Source organism: Zonotrichia albicollis, chromosome 10 (assembly GCF_047830755.1).
Source record: "Zonotrichia albicollis isolate bZonAlb1 chromosome 10, bZonAlb1.hap1, whole genome shotgun sequence".
NCBI classification, from domain to species: Eukaryota; Metazoa; Chordata; class Aves; order Passeriformes; family Passerellidae; genus Zonotrichia; species Zonotrichia albicollis.
The window spans coordinates 36,071,542-36,096,060 of record NC_133828.1 but is presented as its reverse complement, the minus strand read 5'-3'; the positions used below and the strand labels follow the sequence as shown (position 1 = coordinate 36,096,060).

The 24,519-nt window shown below is 42.9% G+C and overlaps 1 protein-coding gene across 1 annotated transcript in view; it reads right to left on the bottom strand.

The window, feature by feature from the left end:
- The window catches only part of PDIA5 (protein disulfide isomerase family A member 5), a 97,729-nt gene that overhangs the window by 28,614 nt on the left and 44,596 nt on the right, over window positions 1–24,519 (bottom strand). Inside the window, exons 11-13 of the mRNA XM_074548803.1 lie at window positions 20,221–20,357; window positions 3,329–3,399; window positions 1,854–2,017 (exon numbers count right to left, since the gene is read on the bottom strand). Of these exons, the coding sequence (XP_074404904.1) occupies window positions 1,854–2,017; window positions 3,329–3,399; window positions 20,221–20,357 (372 nt within the window). The remainder of the gene's footprint in view (window positions 1–1,853; window positions 2,018–3,328; window positions 3,400–20,220; window positions 20,358–24,519) is intronic.

The following is a 24,519-nucleotide window of genomic DNA, read 5'->3' as shown; positions in this document are numbered from 1 at the left end:
GAAAGAAGAGTTACACAGTGTGTCCTTTAGCTGAATTCCTCCATGAACACAGTTGTTGTGAGCTATCACTGATTACAGTTACAGAGGTGGGACTTTACTCTCACACAAAATTTCCCACACTGACCTGGAATAAGCTACCCAGCAACTGGTAACAGCCTGGTGTGGCAGCACAATCACCAGAGAGGAACCACAGCCAAAACCTGCATGGCTGCAAGCACCCATTGAGACAAGTCTCCACAGGCTGTACTTTTATCACCAGCCTGCACCCCAGATGCATCCCTATTTCCACCAGCTTCAGTGCAGCTGTGTCAGTTTTATCCCTGTCAGAAAACAAGGGAATGCATCTCTAGCTGGGAGAACATCCAGGAGCCAAGAGGAGGAAAGTTGTCTGGGCTTCACCTGTACTGCTGACTAGCTGAGGCCGCAGACAAAAGTCTTCAAGAGCCACAGTAGGATCCAGAAGAATTAACACCACTTTCCTGTTCCTCATTGCATATTCACCTGCTGGTACAGGCAGCATCAGCCTGACTGTTTAACTCACCACAAAGTGCACAGTGCTCAAAAGAGCTGAGCAAAGCAGTGAAATGAGGACAATGACTTCATGTACAATACAGATACAGCAGCCTGGAGCCTCTGTGGGCAGGGAGGCCAAGGGAGTACCATGTCTAAAAGTAAAATACAGATAAAGCTCCTCAATATGCTACAACAATACTGCCAGACCATATCCACTACCTGCTTTGAAGCAGTCAGAGATGGAAGGGAAGGGAAGGGAAGGGAAGGGAAGGGAAGGGAAGGGAAGGGAAGGGAAGGGAAGGGAAGGGAAGGGAAGGGAAGGGAAGGGAAGGGAAGGGAAGGGAAGGGAAGGGAAGGGAAGGGAAGGGAAGGGAAGGGAAGGGAAGGGAAGGGAAGGGAAGGGAAGGGAAGGGAAGGGAAGGGAAGGGAAGGGAAGGGAAGGGAAGGGAAGGGAAGGGAAGGGAAGGGAAGGGAAGGGAAGGGAAGGGAAGGGAAGGGAAGGGAAGGGAAGGGAAGGGAAGGGAGAAGAGAAGCCCACACAGCCTCTTCCCCCACCAAATAAAAGGGGGAAAATAAAGATTACATTCCTCATGCCAACTAGTTAAATGATTAAAATATTCCCAAAACTCTGGCAGGTTTTCTTCCCCTTGACTAATGCAGAAAATACATGAGGCTTACAGTACCTAAAGAAAACGCATATTTTATATATATATGCATACTTTTACATACATGCATATATAATACATACTTAAAGAGAGAATTCTCCCAGCAATTTATTTTGAAATGGAATTATTGTCATCATTTTCATATCAAACTTAATTCTGCATATTTCTGCACGCCACCCAAGAAAAGTTGGTTAGTGCACACAAAGGTGCTGGTTTTGTTGGTCTCACTGGCTTTCCTTCAGCCTCACATGGGTGGAATTCTAGGCATTGGCTCTGAAATGCTGGAAAGAGAAAAGTACAACTGTAGAAATTCAGTTACTAACACTGGGATCTGCTGCTTTGTATAAAGAGGAAACAACAAATGTTCTGTTTATTTTTCAGAGCCATTGCTATTCCTTCTCCAGGGAAAGGCTTAAGGTATATTTGAAAAATGTTTAGTTTGGGAAAGAAATACCAGGGCAGCTATGAAAAACCCCATGGCAAATAACGGATTTGGTGCATTAGAGACCATAATTAACATACATGCTTCTTTGGGTTGGAATACTGGAATTCAGTGTAATTTTGTTAGCAAGGGATTTAGGCAGTGTTGAAACTCTGCTTAGTTCCTCATCAAAGCCATCTGCAGGAGTCACTAACCAGGAACCCAAATACTATCTTAAAACCCTCAAAACTTACTTCTGCAGCCATTCAATGATCTTCTTCTTTGTTCTGAGGTGTGGCAGAGTGTATTTCTCCTCTCCATCCTTAAAATACTTCAAAGTAGGAAACCCTGAGATGTGATATCTTTCTGCCAGAGCCTTGTTGACAGTAGCATCGACTGCAGCAAGGACACCCGGACTCTGAAAGAGAGATCACCTCCTGTAAATCCCAGCCACACACACACACCCAAACACCTCTTCAGCAGGACACAGTGGGCTTGGGGGCAGTCACTCATGCTCTAGGTGCCTTTGCTGCCTCTAGAACAAGAGGACATAGTCTTAAGCTGTGCCAGGGGCTTGCGTTGGACATGAATAAGAATTTTTTCATCTAAAAGGTGATTAGACATTGGAATGGGCTGCCCAGGGAGATGGTGGAGACACCATTCCTGGAGGTGTTTAAGGAAAGACTGGATGTGGCACTCAGTGCCATGGTCTAGTTGACATGGTGGTGCTTGGTCATAGGCTGGACTTGATTTTAATGGTCCTTTCCAACATGTTTAATGCTGTGATTTTGTGCACAGACATACAGAAAGACACAGAGAACTGATGCAAAACCAGAAGGGGACATACTATGGACTAAATGTTACCAGAGTCTTACCTGTTCCCCTCCCATTTCTGATGGATTGTCTTTATATAATTCACTCTATAATGCTTAAGAGCCATTCCCAGAAACTGCATTTCCTCCCACATATCCCTGTTTCTCCCAGAAGAAACAAGCACTGCTAAAGGTAAGTTTACTTTAAGGCAAATTCATCTTTCCCAAACTTGTGGGTATCTTTTCATGGACCACCTTTAGAGACACAGAAGAATAGGCATTTTTAAAGTGTGATTCATTGGATCTTTGTTTTTCTCATCTCCTCCCTCTCCAACAGCAATAAAGGAACTTTAGATGTCTCCACAGAAGATGCTTAAAGTATGGGGGAGACCAATTCTACTTCTCCTCCTGCATGGCATACACAGCACAAGACTGAATCAATAACACTAATACTTGTATTATTGGATCTCTCTTCTCCAGCCATGCTGATGGAGCACTTATGATGAAGCTAATGGAGTGGTGCAACCATTAAAAATGGTGTATTTGAAACAGGGATCAACCCCTTTTGGTTTTTTCCAAATCTAATTCATAAATAAAAGCCTATGTTTTTTCACATTCAATGTCTTTAAGTAAGAGGAAAAAAATTCATTTTTGGATTTGATCATATTATGTATAAGGCCTACAGTAGAATACATAAACATTTTTCGATTTTGTTTTCGTTCAAGACAGAATGTTCTTTCTCAGACTTTGGCAGGGCTCATGCATCAGCGATGAGACTGTACTTTGGAAGCACATTTTGAAGGGTCCTGTGGGAGGATGAGAACAGCTGAATTTGTTGTAGGGAGAAAAGTCACTTTTATTACTCTAGTTATTTATTACTGATTATTTGAAGGATATAATAAAGGAAATTAGCTTACATCACTGGTTACATGGAGAAACTCTGCAGCCTTCTCATATTCTGGCTTCATTTTCTTACAGTGCCCACACCCTGCCAAAAAAAAATACAATTAAGTTGTATGCACCATGGTTATTCATTGACCCATTCAGCCATTATCAAAATCCAAAACCATGTAGTAAAGATTTACTAGAATTTCGTATGCATTTTACTTAATACATTTGTAAAGCCTTAGTACGATATAGGATTTTTTCCAAAATGGCCACAACAGTTTAAAATAATAATAATAATAATAATAATAATAATAATAATAATAATAATAATAATAATAATAATAATAATAATAATAATAATACACCCCTGATTTCACACCCACACCTCTTTCCTTACAAAAAGTACTACAAATATTTGTCAAGCCCATTGCTTCTATCATCTCTTGGGCACAGTACAGTCTCACCCATTTCAGTTTCCAAATCTTTATCTGCTTTAAAAAGAATCAACACAGCTCCTCACGTGACTTTGTGACTTTCAGTGGAGGCTTACACTAGCACAGCTTAATAGAGTAATATAATTTGAATTCAACTGCACTGATAATAAGCCCTGCTTTACATGGTGCAGCATGTCCTTCTAGGAAGTATTTCACTGATTTAATCACATCAGTGTAATTACACCACCACATATGCTCCCAACATAAGCAGGATCTGTAAAACCAAGATAATGTTGCTTTCTCGCTTGTGCGAAGTTCTCCTGAGATCTGCCATTACTTCACTGCTAAGTGCTGACATTACAATAAAGTAGAATGAATGTATGAGTGAGAAAAGCAGACTTGGAATAAAGTATTAGGGTGTAAATTAAACTGCTTTCAGCTGGTGCAGTTGCTTCCAGGCAAGCTGAACTTTCAGGCCCAGGTGAGGATCCCACCACACTTGGGCACCTCCAGTGCGCTGCTGGGCCTCAGTGAGAGCCCCTGCCCTGTCCCCAAGGGACTGGCACAATGGCAGCCCCCCTGGGACAGTGCACAGGGACAGAGGGGCTGGGGTGAACACCCAGCAGGTGAGGCTCAGGTCTGACTGGAGTGCAGGCAGCTGGGACAAGGTGCTCACACAGCCCCAGAGTGCTGCGATCCTGTGCACTGCCTTGCTGCACCTCTCCCTCCCCTCTGCAGCAGCTGCCAGCTCGCTTTCCTGAGCGGTTATTGTTGGAAGGCGCACTTGAAAACCCAGACTCTGCTGAGCTTTTGGAAGTTGTATCAGAGGATATGGCTAGAAATGTGTTTCAATGCATGCCAGCAAAAGCTGACTCTGAGGTGTTCTGGTAACAGGCTGAGGCTATTTTTACACCATTGTCCAAAAGAAAATAAACCAAAGCCTCTGAACCTCAGTGCTGCTTTGTTTCCTTCTGATGGGATAATGGCTGAAGCCAGCAGACACAAATCTGGGCCTGAACTCAACCAGACAAGCATGTTTTACATAGCCTAAGCAAAGAATGTTTGCAGCCAAGAAGCAGGAAGACACCCAGGTGTAAGTAACTTCACCAGAGCAAACAGAGCTTCAGCCACCACAGCACACCATGGAACACTTTCAGGGCATGTTTATGGAACATTTGAACAACAAATGCAAATCCCACCTAAGAATTACAGCAAATACCAAAGCAGTTGATCTCAGACCAGCTCCTGTTCAAACACAAGCTACAGTCCATACCACTTAGTCATCTGCACAGAGACCACAGCACTAAAGAGCCCCATGCCATTCTTGTAAGGAAAAACCAGTATTGTGGTAGGAGCAGCAGAACAATTGGAGCTCAGCTGGTGGAGAGAGCTTTGCTTTAATTTTACACCATTGTATGAGAATGCTGGGAACCTGATGCGACAGCTTCACAGGAGAATTCAGGAAGAAGCTGAGACAGGCTGAGGAAGAGTTACTGTTTCAGCACTCCTCATCTTGGTTAAAAGCACAAAAGAGGCTGGAAAATGATTTATTTGCCACCCACAGAAAACTTGCAGGCATATGGCTTCGTGTAAGGGGCTGACAGATCCCTCTGACACCTGCCCAATTTGATTTATTTCTCCTCTTAGGAGCAGGGAACTGAATTCATTTTGTGCTCTTCCTCACTTTTAACCAAAGGGCATCTCAACTCCCAGTTCAGATACCTGGGAACCTCTCTGAATTAGGTAGCTGAAATTTGTACAAACAGTGATTTTCTGCAGGGCTAACTTCACCTTGATGGGATTTACACAGTGTATCCCTTAGCCACAGCAAGGTTCATACTGTGCTCTAGCTACAGTATCCACATAATCTACACTATATTCCAATTATATTACAATAATTAATTAGATCTGATCACCCAAAGGCATTAAAGAACCAGAGTTTTCAAAAAGTCATGCAGAGGAAGAAAAAACCCCAAACCAGTAACACAGGCACATTTTGCCCAGGAAATGAAAAAATACCCAAAGCATCTGAAGATCATGTACGTAATATTTTGGATGAAGATATCCAGACCATGAAATGTCACTGTTCCAGGTTCTTTCATGAAATCACACAGACACAGCATTACTGACTGCCACAAAGCTAACTCACTCAGGCTTAAAATAAAGGGAAGCAACATCAGATCTTTAAAAGGCACTTAAATGCAAACTGAAATCTTCAAATCTTTATTGTGAATGCTTGTTCTACCCCTGACAGAGGACAGCATGATGTATCAGCCTGGAAAAAAGTCACAACATTAAACTGAACCTGAGAGAGGGACGACAAATTTTAAGAGCTTCTCCCACAATAAACAATGCTTTTCTGGCTGTCTTCATGAGAATTTTGCTATTGTGAGCTACAGCCTATTTTCACCTACCATTGCAGAAAAGGGGAGATATGAATTACAAATCAGACCTACAAACTGCAAGCCAATTAATCTCTCCTATGATTATTTATCCTATCTTTGAATAATCCTGTGAAGATTGCCATTAAATGTTTGAGGCCAATTGAAAGTTATTTAAATGAATTCCAAGGTCACTGCCTCTCCTTTGATTGCTACATTAGGTTGTTCAGCAGCAGCTTCATCCCTCTGTGCTAAGCTCCTCTAGTTTTAGATGCTTTCTGTTTATAAAATGAGTGTGGAAAATAACAACCCTACAGGCCCAGATGCTCCTGTGTGCAGCTGGGACAATGGAAGGAGCCCAGAGGTCTGCAGTGGGCGCCTGTGACAGATGTGCTTCCAGAAGATGCACTGCCCTGTTAAGGGCTTACTGACATTAAAACTCAAAGCCTAAGCAAGGGAAGTTGGATGCCAGGGGAGAAGAAAGGCTGCACTCAATACAAGGATGGCCTGGGCCTGCTCCAGCACTGCCACCCTCTGAGCCTCTGTGGGGCATGGCTGGTGGGAACACCCAAGGCTCCATCCAAGAGGCCTCCCACAGCCTCAGTCTCTTCTTGCAGAAGACAAGCTCTGGGGGTGCAGGACAGAGTTACTCTCCATCCAGCAGCAGAAACCAGTCCAGGTTCAGTGCCTGGTTCAGAGGAGTTCAGGACAACTCCTCTGACCAACACCTCATCTTGCTCCTCCTGCACAAAAAGAGCCCAGGCTGCTAGGGCCAAGGCTCACATAGAAAGAGCATATAGATAAGAAAAAGGAAGTGTTACAAGACAGGGAAAAGAAGTCAAAACTTACAACAATCAGTGCTAGGACAGCTGATACACACCCTTGCTAACCATTTTTAAAACAGATGTCTAAATGAAGTACGGATTCTGCTTTCCCAGTTTATTTATAATCAATCTTCTCATTTGCACTGTGTAGATGGGCAGATAAGCAGCTCCTTCCTTTTTTGCAGTTACTGTCACACAGCTTAGCTCAGCTGCACCCCCAAACAATGGTGATCAAAGGTCCCCATGTCACCTCAGTGCAGACAAGTCACCTCCCTCCAGGGTCCCACTGCAGGGCAGAGGACAACACTTGCTCAGCACTTTGTCCTCTGCAGAGTGTGGCCATATGCAAATATAGAGGCAAAGGCCAAGTGTGGACAGAGCAATGCTGAAGTGAAAGGGTGAGCAGCACATGGACAAAGGAAAGCCTCACAAACATACCAGGCAACTCTTTTTCCAAGGAAATATCTGTATTTGTTTATAGCAGCCTCTTTGGCACCATGGCAAAGACTCTCACCACAGTTGCTCCAAACCTTTTCAGAAATGAACTAATACAAGTACTTCTACTGCTAAAACCAAGATTTGCAGGCAGAAAACCAGCCAAGCAGCTCCAGCTAAGCTCCTGCATATGCTGTTTTAGTGATGTCTCAAGAATATAAATCTGTTTCTCTCTGTCATTCTCTCTGTCATTCACTGTTTGCTTCTTTCAGGTTATTATGACTATATAAATAAATGCCATGCTTTTGGCCATGTCCTCTCATCTCAAGACAACATTGTCTGAGGATCTGAAGTGTGCGTGACAAGCAAGAGATAAAAGACAACATCCAGGCAGTTGTGAAGAAGCTATTTCTGACATCAAGAACCCTAGAGGTAAACTAAATTGCAAATAAAGATTTTAAAGAATCATTACATTTCTGTCATCAACACACTGCACGAATACTGTTATCGTGTACCAGCTATTTATTGTATAATGCCAGCTCCATATCCATCTATAGCTGCACACCAAAAATACCTCCATTAGCCTGACGAGAAAACGAATTTGAAGCACAAAACATGTCCTGCTTTCAGCAAGTGGGCCACTGGCAGTTCAGAATACACTCACAGAAGACTTACAGACAACTTCAAAAAAAGAAAAAAAAGAAGTAAAAAAATTCAGATGTACCTTCATTCTCTAAACATTTAACACCTGGGGATAACACCATTGGTTTCTCTATTCTTAATCCCAGAAGAGCAGTGACCTCTGAAAACAGCAGAATAGCCAGTTCTTACAAGTTAATATTGTTAACTTTGAGCTCTCATCTCTACATATGAAAGTAGGAGTACCTCCATGGAGCAGGGAAGACACAGTCCTTGCAGCCACAGCAAGGACACACAAATCCCAGCCCTCTTATCACCCATGCAAGAACACAAATGTGTTCTCTTCTGCCATGGAAGGCTGTAACATACATCACGCAAGAGGATCTCTCAGGTCTGACATGAGGCAGTTTACAGTTCCTTCACCGGTGTAGGAGAGCATAAACTACAACAGCTGCAGACTCCCTTGCATAATTTAGCCATCTGCATTGCAGACATCTGATGGAAAATCATCCACAAATTTGGCAGGGAGGCAGGATGACAAAAGCAGCTGTTTCTCCCCGTAATCACAGGTATGAATTTGCAATCGTGTTGGTTGCATGTTCACTTAATAGTCACAATAGTCAGAGCAGTCAGGCCATGCCATGATCTACATGCATTTAAAAAAAACCAAAACAACCAAGCAAACAAAAAACCTAACCAAACCAAACAAAAAAACCAAACAAACCAAAAAAAGAGAGGAATCACCTTAGGAAGGATCAGGAGCTCAAAGGATTTTGCACAACCTTTTCCCTCTGGGTACTTTCTCCCATCAAACCATTCATCTTCTTACCAGCACCACTGCACACCCAGGTAAAATTCCAGATACTTAAAGACAACGTTGTTTCAAGACTTGATGTTTTCTTACAAAAGGCCTATCTTCAATATCTTTAACATGATATTGAATTCAAATTTCCAACAGCTAGAAATGTGTGCACACATACACAAATCCAGACACACCTCCCCCCAATACTGTATTTTTAAAGGCAGGTTTGATTCCACCAGGCATTACACTGCTTAGAGATCAGTGACAAGCAAACAGCTTTACGGCTTTGCTTTACAAAGACAAAGCCTATGAAAGGTCAGTGTGGAAAAGACTCTGAGGAACTGGAAATGCAGCATTAGAAGGAAAATACTTAAGCAGTTTGGATTACTGCAGCCAAGGCTGCTGCGGCTGCAGCCGAAGGCGGCGTGGGCTGCACAGCTGATCCTGGAGCACTGCAGCGGCTCGGCCCCGCCACCATCACCATCCCATGGCACTGCCATGAGCTCAGAGTGCAGGCAATCTGCGCGTGCAGTGAGCTGTGCAAATCCCATCCCAGCATGGCCACGCAGAAAAAAAGTCCCTGCCTGCTTCCAGGAGCCCTTCAGTGTGAAGTTAGGGCAAAAAATTATTACAAATTGGTCACACTTTCTGTCCCTATGACTTGCTGAGGTGGTAGTGACCCAAACCCAGACACCATCTTGGCTTTTCTACAGTGGCATAATTTCTTCCCTCCCAGCATCACTGAAACTGCTCAGGAGAAGAATCATAGCAGTTTTGGACAGTTGTAGTATGAGTTATTATTTTTAAAAAGACAGATGCATTACATAAATCAGATCAAACTGGGAAGAGAGCTTAACTAAACATCCTCCAGGAACATTGTCTGCATCTGTGCCACATTCACAGCTCTAGCAGAAAGGCCACCTTTAGCCAGCAACAGCCCTTGGGAAGGGAAGGCTCAGCACAAGGGGCAAAGATGGAGTGGGTGCTGCAGGCTACCTGCATGGGACTAAAAAGACAGCAGCTCTGATGAACTGCACAACACACACTTCTGCCTTTATTTCTGGTCACACTGGAGCGTGTCTTCTTCTGACTCAGGCTCAGGAGAAAGGGTGAATATTCTCCTAGGCTAACGTCAGCCTGGGATTCCTGGGAGGCAGGCAGGAAGAGAGATTTCTGCTCCATCATGCCACAGTGTGCACTCTCTGCTTCTGAGCTCACAGGGGGCCATGGCTGAGCTGGCCCCGGAAAGCAGCCTTTGAAAAATTATACCCCATCTGCACAGCACAGCCTCCAGCACACATCCAGGAACAACCTCAAAGTTAATCATCATCTTTATGTAAAATAAACTAAAACAAAAAATCACATGGCTCCTTATTTTTATTCCAAAGGTGGTTTCACCTTCTAGCTATTGGAGATTACACTGCATGTATTTCCTAAAACAGCATATACATTTCCTCTCACTCAAGACTGTGGTGCAACTGGTAGAAATCAGTGTTGGGAGATGATGGTGCCTCCTACCATCCCTCTTGGGAGGGAAAAGAAGTGAAGGAAGGTGCATCAGCTGGCATTGGGAGATATGAATTACACTTCCTACACCAGCTCTGAGGAACGTGGCCCTGAGTAGGTGTTGAAAATTAATCTTCCCCTATTGAAAAGTGAGACAACAGCATGGTTGCCTTAAGGTGAAATTGTTGAGAGCTTATGAAAAATACCACCAGAAGGTTTCCTTCTCAATTAAGCCAGAGTTATTTAACATCCTAAAAAGATTCACCCCCTTCTCCATTGCCAGGTGAACAACAAAATTTTACCTTGAGGAGGAAAGAGAAGTTGCACTGGTTTCCCTCACACTCTTACCCCACTATGGAAGACTTTATGCTATGGATTTAGCAATGAAAATGCCAGAGAACACAGGAGAGATGAAAGAGCTTTGAATGTTCAGCTCACAAAACCAGCATAACCTGTGAATTATTTCCTAGGATGCAATTTGTGTAAGACATCAGCAAAATGAATGCCATGCAAAGGGATCTTCCTAAGAAAGGTAATCCCAATGAACTCCAGCTCAGGGGACAGGGGCATTAAAAGGAATGGCGACATTGAATATTACTGTGAAGATAGATGGAAAAGTCAAGTATCAGGAGGAGATACTATGCAAAATGCACAGTTTTTGTCCAAAGTCACAGCAGAAGTGGCTACCAGTTGAGATCTTGCCAAGCACAAGCAGTCAGAAGCCCAGAAGACACAGTTCCACCATCAGCACAATGCCTCAGTGTCCAAACAATGAATTCATATATAATATATTTTTAAAATGGCCTCACTTGCCCACTCACCTTCTGAAGGGGCACAAGGAGCAGACAGACAGGCAAGCAGGAGCAGACAGGCAGACTGTAGGTGTCTCTGTTCACTATTTGCCCTTTATGTAAGTTCTCTACCTTTCACAGAATAAAAGTTGAAGCCATAAAGTATTTAGGAAGATAAACTTGACAATGAAAACTCCACTAGTAATGACTCAAGTAGCTGAGATACTTACTATAAGGCATTTTCCAAATGAGAGCCCTGCACAGTATATTGAGCTTATCCAAGCAAGGAAATTAATTTATTTCAGAAAAAATAAACCTGGAGTCTAATTCTTAAAGCTAATTCCTACTGTTACCTCATTATTAGAGACCTAGAAAAATAAGTTATGTTTCACTCTTATCAGAACTCACCACAAGAGCATTAAGAGCTTATATGTACACTGGGGTCAAGCTTGCCAGGAGGACAGCCATCCAATTCACACACTCAAATGTGGATTTTTAACAGCTAAAATTACTTAAGTCCTCTAAAAGACCCCTCTGAACACCGAAATAACCTACAACAAATACCCAGAAAATGAGGCCAGTCTCTCTTCAGCTGTCACCCCTCAGCTGCTCCTTGGTGCTCTGGCAGCTACTCCTGTGTCACAGGCTGAGTCAGTCAGTAAGAACTCGTTAGGAGAGAGGGAAGGCAATAGTAATGTGAGAAATGAGGCAGCAAATCCCCAAAGAAACTAATGTTCCCTTCACACCACCTGCCACACATTCACATGAAGCTTTTTTTCTGATTGGTACAGCCTTTGAAAATGTCTTCTTTAATAGAGAAAGTAATTGCTCCCAATCGGAGGTGAGCATACAGCAATGCATTTTGAACAAACCTCCCAAATTTCACAACCTCCAAATAGCCACATTTTGTTTCCTTTCCTTCTTCCTTTACTTCTAGCCTGCATTCTGCTCAACACCCACAACTGCTACCAAGTAAGTTATTCAATGTACACGCTGTGTCTCCAGAACAGCACCATGCCACAGAGCAAGTTCAGATCCAGCCCAAATGCAGAGCAGCCCAAAACACCCCACGTTTGCCACCCTCCCTGTTGTGACACTGAACCAGAGCAAGTCAAGGCTCCTCCCTTTTAGTCCTGGCATGAGCTGCAACCAGGTTGCGAGTGATCAGCTCCAGCCACAATAATCTTGTCTGAGCTCTGTGCTCACCCAGTGGCAGATGGGGTTTCCTAAACTGGGGGGCCAAAAACTGATGTCTGCCACAATCCAGAGAACACCAAAGGCAAAATCCTGCTTCCTTCACGTTAATCAAGACTCTGCAGAGCTCATACCCCTTCCATATCTCGATTCCTGCAATACTGGAGCAGCTTTCAGTCTGGCCATGGCTTGCTAGATAAAACTCCCACGCAAGGTGAAATGTTATCTCCACTTCACAGGTTGGAAACCAACAAATATTTAGTGACTTGGGTCGTGACTGTACAAATCAAAGCAAAGCAAAGCAAAGAACTAAACTTTTACATCTCCAGGCCAAGGCTATTGCTTTTATCACTGGATCATCCTTTTTTATGACCATACCCTACTCAAAGAGCACAAACTGCTTCAAAGAGACAATAATTCCATATGAACTGTGTGCTCCAGTATCAGAAGACTGACAAAAAAGAGACAATGGTATCAGTTATTACTGTCTTCACCCCTTCCATTAAGTATCCCATCAAGTTTTACTGCACAAGGTAATTATAAGGATTCTTACACTCTTCACATTCCCATTTATATTAAGTACCACTAAAAACTCATATTGATTTTTATTTTTAGACCCTTGAGAAACATGAGTGGTATTGTCATTAAAGGAAAAATCCATGTCAGGTTCTTAATTTTCCTGGTTTGCTGCCTTTCCAAGAACTTCTATTTTAATGTGTGATTAAATTTCCCTGAAAATAATTTCTGTGATTAGTTTAATGAGACAGATCACTGCATTGGCAGGTCACTTACACTGAACTGTTTACACTGCCTAAGATTTTTGGTGCTATTCAAATGTAGTATCAAGCAACATCTTGTTGTAGACCTCCATGCTTTTAAATAATGAAGAACCCAGTCTAAGTGTCTCAGACCTCCTCTCTCTGAAATCAACAGTCAGGCCTTGCTCATCTCAGTGGAAGCAGATTCTGAAGCCAAGAATGCACCAATTTCTAACTGGTTTACATGAAGAATGTATCTGCCCCAGAAGCCTGCCAGGAATGTTCAGCTGAGAAGCACATGCATGCGGTGCACAGAAAGTTGGCACAATTTATGCTTGTACAGGGAAGCATTTTATTATACATCCCATTAAAAATACACTGAGGCAACATTAGAATTAGAAGCCTATGGGACACAGAGTCAAGAAACACTATTCTGAAACTGAAGCACATCTTTTCTCTTCAGCAATCTGTCCAGACTCCTAAACAGCAACATTCATCATCCAAGTGCCCTTACACAACAATTCAGTTTTCGGTGATGTGGGCACTGCAAGAGCCCACCCTGACATCTGCACTGCTCCACCAAATCCCACCAGAGGCAGGCACTGCCTGTGAGTCACAGAACACTCCAGAAAGTTTCACTTGTTCAAAGCTTTCTCTAATTCCTCTGAAACAAGCACATGTTCACAGGGTCTGGTGGCCCACAGCAGGCACCCTGACACACACATGCCTCCTTGTGTAGCTCCCTATGGGCTGGTACATGCACCTGCATCATGGGGACATGGCATCTGACCAGATTCCAGATGTACAACCTGCCTAACACACTACAAACTTCCAGCAGTCCAGACCTGCACAGGTACACCAAAACCAGCTTCCCAGCACCCACTGTCTGCCTGTATCCCAGAGGCTCTACATCTGAAGGCAGATGCCAAAGTACCCACTGAAAACAACCAACATTCTATTTTGAAAATCACAAATGTCATATATGACAGGAACAAATGAAAATTAAAGGATCTTTCCATCCACATTCGGTGCTGCTGGATGCTTGGATAATCCACGGGCCTTAAACCTCTACTGGAACAACTGCGTTGGTTGACATTTAAAAAAAAATCTCAGATTGAATCATGAATTAGCATGGAAAAACTTTATTTATTTATAAATAATATAATTCCTTTATTTATCACAGGCTGCCAATGTTAGGCTGCTGCTGACCTATGCTAGAAAGGCCATTTTTTTCAGGCTGCAGAGTAGATTATTCTTCAGCCTTTTCAACTCGTGGCCTTTCTGTTGATGCTGCCAACAGACATCCCAATTAGAGCTCACAGCAACATAGCTTGCTTTCACAAGGAACCAGTGGGGGTCTGAAAGGGAGACTTATTTATTTACAGTTGTAAAAGATGGTTTGAAAAAATAGATTTGATTTTGTGCACACATTTTGGGTTCACTTTGCTTCATATTTAAAGCGAGCAATGGATTCCTATATCCCAGTCTCACCACATGCAGCAGTAAAAAACAAAAACACTGAAACCAGTGATGGTGAGCTGGCAGGGAGAGAGCCAAGTTCACTACTTGGTTAGAAGCTGAGGCCTTCTTCTGGTACTGGGCTAATTGGTTGGGATTCTTAATAATGAGTTCACAAAGTCGCTCAAAACCTTGGGTTTAAATGCACTGGGAGGGAGGAGGGAAGGAGTGAAGGATGAGAAAAGCTGTTTTTCAAAGCCAAATTGATAAAACCACTCCCTGTGCAATTAAAAACCTGAGCAGCTGAATAGCTGACTTTGGAAAGCAGCAACTGCATAATTTATTGGGTTGGTTAATAAAGGTAGAGAAAATAGCCGAGGACAGGAAAGGAATTTCATGGACATTTCAACAACACATGAAAACTGTGGTGCACTTTATCATTTCAAGGTTTATTTTAGCACTCCCTTCCATGGGAGGAAGCAAGCAAAGGTCTATTAGGCTGCATTATCCCTGCTTTCCCTCTTTATCAATGGAGGAAAAACCACAACGGCTCCAATATCCTACTAAGGATGTTGACTTTTTTTCCTACTATAAATCCTGCAATCAGCTTATAGAGTCTCTGAAGGAGCCCTATGAAGGGGACTGGGAAGAACACAGGTTTAACCTGAATTTAAGCTCACATACAAGGAAGAAATGTTGCAGGAAAACATTTTAATAGTTTAATCCTTTATAAAAAGCAAATGCACACTCACACTACCAGTACAGCCAAAGCACTTTTTTCTCCTCTGGCATCAGTGCTGGACCACAAACTTTGCTCTGGCTGATGGGGAATGAGAGAGGGCAAAGCAGCCCCAAGCAAACATCAGGGCTGGCTGACTACAACCACCAGCCAGCACCAGAGACTCCTCAAATCCAAGGTACAGGGGCAGGCTACAGCACACAGTGGCACCAGGACATTATTCTGCCTGAGGCTGTAAGAACAGGTATCCTTTAAAACAGCAGCAGTGTCACTTGTGTTAACAAAACATAATGAAAAGTAACTCCTGTGCGTGAACAGCAGACACTTCCAGAAAACATTTCTGAGTTGACTTGAATTTCAATCCTGGACTTTAAACACCTTTCAGTGGCATTTGAATTGACTTATCAGTAACTTGGCTGGGTTTATTTTGTGACTGAGATGTGATCTGGATGAAAATGCTGAGGAAAAATGCAGAAAGGATAAATGTGTAGTGGTTTTATTCCTTCAACAAAACACAGTCACAAAGACTGAAATCCTCACTAATTTGGCAAATATTTTGGACAGAATTACTTTTTAATTGCACTGGACGCAGCAAACAGTTTGATGAGGAAACTGAAAACACAAACAGGGCTTTTTTTTCACAGTCAAGGAACTCAGGAGCATTTTAAGTCCCAGCAAGTCCCCATGACACTAAAGCATTTAACAACACTTGACTGGCAGCATAACCCATATTTAGAGACATTCAGAACCCAGCTGTCATCTTGGGCATCTAAATAAATTGATCAGCTGTAGGCACACATATCAAGAAGCACATACAGACATGGAATCATTATTCTCATTGCTAGCAGAAGCTTATCATAAGCAGCAACAGTGCCTTTAGTTATGCTATAGTACAGAAATAACTTTGGTTGATGCAATAAATCCTTTGTTATAGATTCAGAAATAGGTCCACTAACCTGCTATCTCAAATATGATCAACCCAAATGAAAATGCCAAATCCTTTGTGAGACAGGGCCCTTTTTTTGTTCCTTTGTACACTGCACAAGAACCCAGTTTTTGGGTACGACAACACATTGAAAAAACACTTCAGATGTCTGCAAGACTCCAGTCTGGATATATCCAGGATAACACTAAGCTCACCACCAGAAATTATGGAATTTCAGCAAAATACTAAAGTAAGGAGCATGATACTGCACACCCTTCACAGATGGCTGGGGAGGACAGTGCCTTCAGAGCCTGGCTGGCTGGGTCACTGTTTACCTATGCTAAACATTCAGATTTATTGAACATCCTCTTAAGGGCTTTACAAAGGAGTTTGAGAAGGTTAGAAATCCTGCTCTGTGTCCCCAGTGACCTGTGAAAAGAAATCAGGATGAACTCATCCTGCCCACCCACACTCACCCCAGTCACTCAGGGCTGGCAGTAATGACCTGCAGCAGCACATCTTCTGTTTAATGGTTGTGATAAATTACTACACAAAAGGGATGGTGTCTCTGATCCCAAGAGGTGCACCCAAGAAGTGCAAGTTGCATGCTGCAGACCTTCCTGATGTGTTTAAAACACACTGGCTGCTCTCCCTGAACTTAGTTATGCTAGGCAGCACTTAAAATGCTGCCATGTCCTTGGGCTAGTTAGTGCAAGTGATTGTAAATAATTACAGTGTGGTCCTCAGGGATGGTCATTAATAGCCACAGGCATGGAGACCCAACTGGCCACATCCATCACAGTGCCTAATGGTGCAGTTCACAGGTATTTACCTGGGATGTGCTTGGTTCAGCTGTATCTTCAGCACTGGGGGCAGGGAGCAGATAAAATGCTGCCAATTCCCCACACATCTTTTCATACTACACTCTATTATTAATTCATTGGTCATCTGAATATGCAATTAAAGCATCACTGAAATAATTCTCTTCTAGTGAAACAGCTCCTCATGTATGTGAGATGGTTTGGGCTGGGATAGAGCTCATTTTCTCCACAGTAGCTGTATTGAGCCATGAGCTGGATTTGTGCTGGGAACAGTGTAGATAACTCAGGGATGTTTTAAGTATTGATGAGCACTGCTTACAGAATCCAGACCTCTTCTGCTCCTCACCCCATTCCATCACAAGGAGGCTGGGGGTGCACAAGATGATGTCAGGGAACACAGCTGACCCCAAATGACCACAGGGATATCCCAGACCATATGTTGTCATGCTCAGCATATAGAACTGGGGAAAGAGGGAGAGGGGGACGTTTGGAGTGATGGAGTTTGTCTTCCCAAGTTCAGAATTATGTGTGATAAAGCTCTCCTGGGAATGGGTCAAGCACCTGCCAGTCAATGCAAATTAGTAAACAAATCCCTTGTTTTGGTTTGCCTGTACATGGCTTTTGCTTTTCTTATTAAATTATCTTACAAACCCATGACTTTTCTTGGCTTTACCTTTCAAATCTCCCCCATCCCACCATGATGGAGCAGCTGTGTGGGGCTGAGCTGTGGCTGAGGCTGAACCACAACAGTGTGCCAGAAAAACTCCAAGTCACATGCTGTGTGGTGACACAGGAGTTTAAGTACTTGCTAATTCCAGGCCAGTGCTGAAATCCCCTTGATTACTCTTAGTTACACAGAAGTATATCCTGCGTTATGAGCTTATTTTATAGATGCTTCAACTTTTTTTTATTAATACATTTTTTGAAAAAAACTTCCTCAGCCTGAGCTACCAAGGTTAAAATAATTAAGATGCTCACTGGTTTTGCCACTTCTTACTGGAATAATTTATCTCCTAATATTCATAAGGTGACACCATTAGCACATTTAGGAAGTGCTAAGAGAAGAGCTTTTAATCATGGAGATAACTGTTTATGATAGTTGTCTGTCATTAATTAGTTTGCAAGCCTCATACTCCCTGCTGAGGATGCTCAGAGAGGATTCTTACCACCACAGATCTTTTACACATGTACGAGCTGGATTCTGCACGTATTGCCATAACCACCTGAATGTAAATAAAATGCCCCAAATATTCGAGTTGCATTTCAAATGGAGTTGTTCTGGCAAGGAACACTCTTCATCTCAATTCTGAGCAGCTGAAAGATGTTATCAGAAGATTGTGACAGCCCAATTAGAGCTTTTGATTTACTTTCATAACAACATTTGCCAAAGCACTGCTGGTACAGAATGCCCCTTAGTACAAAACATGCCTGTCTGGAGGCACCCCCGCTCTCAAAATAGGTAATGCAATATTGCTACTCCTAGAACTGTGTTCTTGAAAATACTAATAAAACACTAAAAACTGAACAGAGTCCTACTGAGATTTAAAACTAACTTGAACTTCCTATAAAATTTGATTGCAGTTGTATGTATTCATCTATTTTTAATCTGGCTTCCTAAAGGAATAAGTTTTGCAGGGCCAACTGTTGATTTCTTCCCCCTCCTTGTCCCCCTCCTGAATACATGACCAGACTCTGCCCATTTACAAACTCAAAAAAGGGCAAAACTTTAAAGTACTACTAAGTGTGAACACGTTGAGAGAGAGTAGACACTTCTCCCATGTCACTGTCAGGGAGAGGGAAAGGAGGCAAATTTAGGAGTTCCATTTGTGCTTGGCAGCAGCTGCCCAGCAAGCTCACAGCTGCCGAGGAGCAGCAGCCCCTGCTGGCACTGGCACACCGGGGTGCAGGGAAATCTGGGGAAGGAAGGATTTGGGTAATGAAGGATAACTCCTGAGCAAAGCAGGCCCCAGCAGTTCTGCTCCTTGTGTTTGGGGTTTCAGAGCAGGCCTCATCAGTTCTGCTCCTTGTGTTTGGGGTTTCAGAGCAGGCACTCATCTCCGGTCCCACTGTCATTAGTACAAATAATCCAGGGAACACAGCGACAGAACAGCAGTCAGTCCCCTGCTCCAGTGGACCAAATTCTTAGACATTTCACCAGGCAGAGGAAATTCATTATGGTATGTTTTTCAAATGAGTCTTATGAGCAGACCTTCAAAAAAGGTATTTTGCAGCTAACTCCTGGTGGCTTAAAGGGAAGCAGGATTTCAGCCTCTGTGCCAAGACCCTCAGCTGTCAGCACACAGTCTGCCTCCAGAGTCCTAACCTTTAAATCTATGCACTTGAAAAGGAACATCTCACCCAATACTGCTGCCAGCACAGCAGCAAGGGGAGACAGAAGCAGAGTGTCACACAGTGTAGCAGATTCAAGCCTGAATTGTCCATCACAAACACAATTAGAAGAACCAGATATGCAGCTGAAACAAGTTACATCCACAGTGAAGTAAGAGCTTAATGCACTCTTTTCTTCCACCCAACAGCATCCAGGAGGGCAGTGTGGCCTTCACCTTCTTGAAGGCAATCCACTTTATTTTATTTGTCAAGCTAAAACCTCAAGTCATGAAAAAAAATCAGTTCAATGCATTTTCAGCAGAATAATAAGCAGTACCACCACCAACTCTGCATTAGTTATCAAAGTCCTGGGGTCTTTCTAAACTTAGGCCTAGTTTTGGCACAGTTCAGCACAATATATAATGACAATCATCCCTTACATTGCCAGAGGAACTGTGGCAGAGGAGTGAAAATGCTCAAAATGACATAGCAGCAGCCATGGATAAGAACTCAGGAGCTCAGGGTTCGACTTAGCTGCTCAATCAATCAGAGTTCTGCTTTGAAAGCAAACAGTACTGAAGAGAAGTTGAAAATGGGAAATCATGCTGTAAAGTGATGAGTACCCAGACTATTTAAGCATCATTACACTCCTCAGTTATGTTTTGACTCAGCCTACAAAGCGTCCCTTTTCCAGAAGCACATCTCCATCCTAAATGTGAAGTCAGCAACTTCACAAACATTTCATGCCTTGTGTATTTAACAATCATCACAAACAAGAAAAGCCTGGACTTTAGAGTTCATGGTTCTGTGAAACTTCCACGGAAAAACATCACTGATTTTGTTAGCAAGCATTTGGCTCAGAGTACAGAAGAGAAAACAAACTCACATGGTGCATGGAACATCACTAGCACAGATGAATGATCTTTTATAAACTTGTCGAAGTCCTCATCGGTCAGGTGATAAACCACATTTTCTTCATCTGCCCAGGGAGTCTCTGGAGCCTGTGGCTGAGGTGCCTGTGGGCTACAAGACAAACAGACACAGCTTAAAGGCAGCTCTCTGGTGCTAAGCAGTCATCTTGGCAAGTCAAACTGTAAGGAACCACTTTGTGCAGATGCTCACACATGTCTGACACACCAACCCTACTGAACAGCTTCCATAATTGTACCCATCCAGAACTCACAGGCACTGAAACACAGATAAAACTGGAGGAGGAACAAAAAAATCTGCAAGAAGCTCCTGAGGACAGATCAGCAATGGAAGGGGATGGAGTGAGGAGATAACCAGACTGCTTGGTTATTACATTATAGAAATCAAATGCATTTTCTATTACTCTTTTACCCTCCTCAGCAGGATGCTCCCTTTCTCACAGCATTCCCACTTTGTAGTTCACAGGAGCCATTGCAAATGAAAGAAAAAAGCAGTGAGCAGAAACAGCCAATTTAACCCGTCACCTTGGATACTGACAGCGTGATTAGGGCCAGCAGAGAAAGGATGAGCAGTGTTGGGACCATGAACCAGCTACACACACCATTTCCCCAGGAATACATGGTTTTACCCTGAACAGCTCTTGGGAGCCAGGGAAGCATCCTTATGTCCTCACTCTGCAGTGGGTTTGTAGGCCTAACTCAGTAAAGATATTCAGCTGCATGCTTTACCTAAAAGGAAGTGATGTGTTCTACCAACATCACTATGACTGCACCTGAGTTCAGCTGTTTTTGATGGGTCAGAGCCTGCTCAAAGACACAGTGGCAAGTCTGGAAACTGAACCTAAGCTCCTCTGCAGCTCATCATCTCAATAAACAATTGTTTTTGGCTTTTATTAATGTACATTAAAAAGAGAATTTGGCAGCTATGATCTAAACTATGCTAATTGACATTTTATTTATTAAAGCACTGTTCACAGAAAGACACCCAAACATAAGAACATTGGGAGCCAGACTTTGAAGCTGTTTTTGTCAGTTGCAGTAATGAGTTCCAAACCCCCCCAAATTTCCCAAATTCTTTGGCAAAATACACGTCTGGATGTGACCCCATCTCTGCTGAAAGCAGATTTACTATTTTTTATTAAAATGTATTATTGTGTTAGCTGCCTGGAACAAGGAATGGCAAACAGATGATAACTCATTTATCCTGCCTTACTCATTTCTAGGCTGAAAGCCTAGCTTGATAAAAAAAAAAAAAAGCAGCAGAGATGCACAGATTCAGATAGCAAATTCTGTTGATGTAAGCAATAGGTGTGATCCAAGAATATTAAGCAATCCATGCAGAACTGTGATGCACATCTCTGCCTCCTGCTGCTTCTGTGATAAACAAACCAAGAAGCAAACATCAAAGTGCAAGGTGGGAGCTGCACCTGGCCAAGCAGCCCAGAGAACAATAATCTCCAGGTATCCTGGCAGGGTGAAGGCTTTCCAGCAAACACCATGACACTCAATGGATTTGGGAGCTGGGCTGAGCAGGCAGTGCATGATGAACATGGACACAGTGCCTGCAAAGCACTGGGAGAACATGGAGCTCAACAGGGCCTGGTGTGACCTATTTCAGTCAGGAATTAGTAAAGCAGGGCATGGGATGTTTATTCAAATAGCCTAATTTAAAATGCTCTGCATGCTAATGAGCCTACACAGGAGGTGGTAAGAAACACCTCAAGGCCTGGAGAAAGCAACAGGCAAAATTTAAAATGTCATTCAACACTGAGACAAGGCACAGCCAACACCTGATTAGGATGACAGAAGTCCAGAAGAGTTATCAAAAGCTAATTCAATTGAGAGCACAGGACAAGTTCTTGATTTTACAAAGTAGCTGATGCTAAGGAAGGGCCTGAGGGGAATCTATAAAACAGCAGGACAAACTAAGCAGCTGTTGAAGGCAGCAAGAAGCTGCTGGGCTTGCCTACCACTCGGGCTGATACAGCTGTGTATCAGAATTAACAAAAAAGTGGGATGTACAAAATAGCATCTCTGCTGGGTTGGATTCAGGCTGCGTGATGGTTCATCTCTACCTTCTCATGAAAACATCTGAATCTCCATAACACAGTAGCCAGTGCTTATTAGGAAGATAAGAAAGGTGAAGTATCTGTAAGACTGATACATTAGCACACTTCAGCATAAGAAAGAAGCACCTCTAATAAGCAAGAGAAAAAAAAAAAAAGAGAGGTGTTGGAGACCTCCAAACTAGCAGTTCTGGTCATGAGAGGAAAAAGCATGGACAATGATTAAAATAATTCTAACTTTCATTAAATTATATCATGTTCTCTCCCACAAATGAGCCTAAGATCACCCACTTTCAGCACTTTACCAGTAGTATTTAGAGGGAAAAAACCAAGAAGAAGGAGAGAGAGAGCTGCTTTTCTGCAGAGTGTACTTATTGTCCACACATAATGGGCCATTTCATATGGCTCAGTGTCTGCTGGATTTGCTTCCGAGACTCTACAAGCACAGCACATGCATGCTCAGTATAAAAATGCATTGGCTTTCCTTGCCACAGCCTTGCCATGCCCCTGGTCCTCAGAGCAACATTTTATACAAAAGCAACCTTTCAATATTTTATTATTATGCTATTGTGAAACCCAGCCAGTGCACCCTACAGCTATCCCACTGCACTCCTTGGCTTTCCTAAAGCCCTTGCCATACCATTTTGACTACATGTACTGCAGATTCCTCAGAATAGTATAATATTATGTATGCAGCATGTTCAGCCTATATGCAGTTTTATTAATAATTTAATTGATTGTAATTTAAACATCAATTACTGGCAAAATGTAAGTACACATAACTACTCAACGTGGTTTCCTTAAAGGTTGTATTTATTACAAAACAGGGGCACCAGGCTACTGCTCAGATCATCTTTTGGGCAACTAATAAGCATGCACTAAGTGAGGACAAACAGCTGTCTTTAGCTCTGGACTGCTGAAGTATCAGCCAAAGCCCACAGTGGCTTGTTAGCAGAGATTATCATTGGAAAGAGCTTGCAGCTGTTCTGCTTTCCTCCAGTAGCTGTGTTCACTTGCTGTCACAGCACTGATATAAAGGTACTGCATATTGCAGGGATTATCTGGATATTATGTGGGCAGACAGGGGGAACAAACACCCCAAACAGCTAATGTTTCACATATGGTAGCCAAGAGATAACCACATCCTTGCAGAATTGAAAAGCATAACAAAGTGCAGGTGATTAAGCCATATCCTTGCTCCAAGGGCTGATCATCCTCAAGTTGCTGGAGTTGCCATCTCGATCACTCACATTTGAAGACTTAATTGACTACACCAGGCTTAATGACTCTGGCTGAATTCCTCCTCTTTGAGCCACTGGGCAGTACTTGCTTGCAGTGTTTGTAGCCCCTGATGCTAACAGGACGCTGCTCTCACTTCATTTGTGGGTTCCAAATCCTGAAGCACTCAGCCTACTGATGCTGGAGACCCTGGGCTACTTGGAAACATATGCACATCCCCAGCACAGCAAAATACATTTATTCTGAGCCAATTTTGCTAAGCTGTACTACTACAATAGTTTGCAACAGTCTGTTCCTTCCCATGGGTTTGTTTCCTTTCATTACCTTCATTTCAGTATTGTTTCCACGACTGCAGCAAACAAGGGAGGGTTACAAAGATGACACCATGCCCAAGAGCCTGGGCTCACTGCAAATGGGACTTCTCCATCACCAGATTATCTCAGCTCTCTCCAGCTCCTCCATCAGCCTCACTGACCATGTGGGGATTTGCACCAGTTGAAGAGCAGCTACACACACAGACACTTTTCCTGTGTCTCTGAATTGCTAGTCCCATAGGCTTATTCAGCCTCCAAAATGTTTATGACTGCAAATAGCTCTCTTTAGGTAGAACAAGGTGCTTTCTACACTTTCATGTCATGACAGCAAACACAGATGTTGTAAAAGTGACTACCTATCCAGGGTGCCTTGATCTTCATTTTGTCACTGCAAGACACTTTAAAGGCTTCAGCTAAAGGCTGATGAGCCAACAAGAACTGCACACTTGGTATACATTTTTAATAACACAACAGAAGTCAAGCATTCAAGATCACTGGAAATTTAACCTGGCATTTTTAACGAAGTTGCGATCTGTGTATCTGCATTTATTTCAGTCCACAGTCAGTCTGCTATTACAGACAAAATGCAATTGTGAAATGCAAGGCATGCATGCTAAAAACCAAACATTAGTCAATC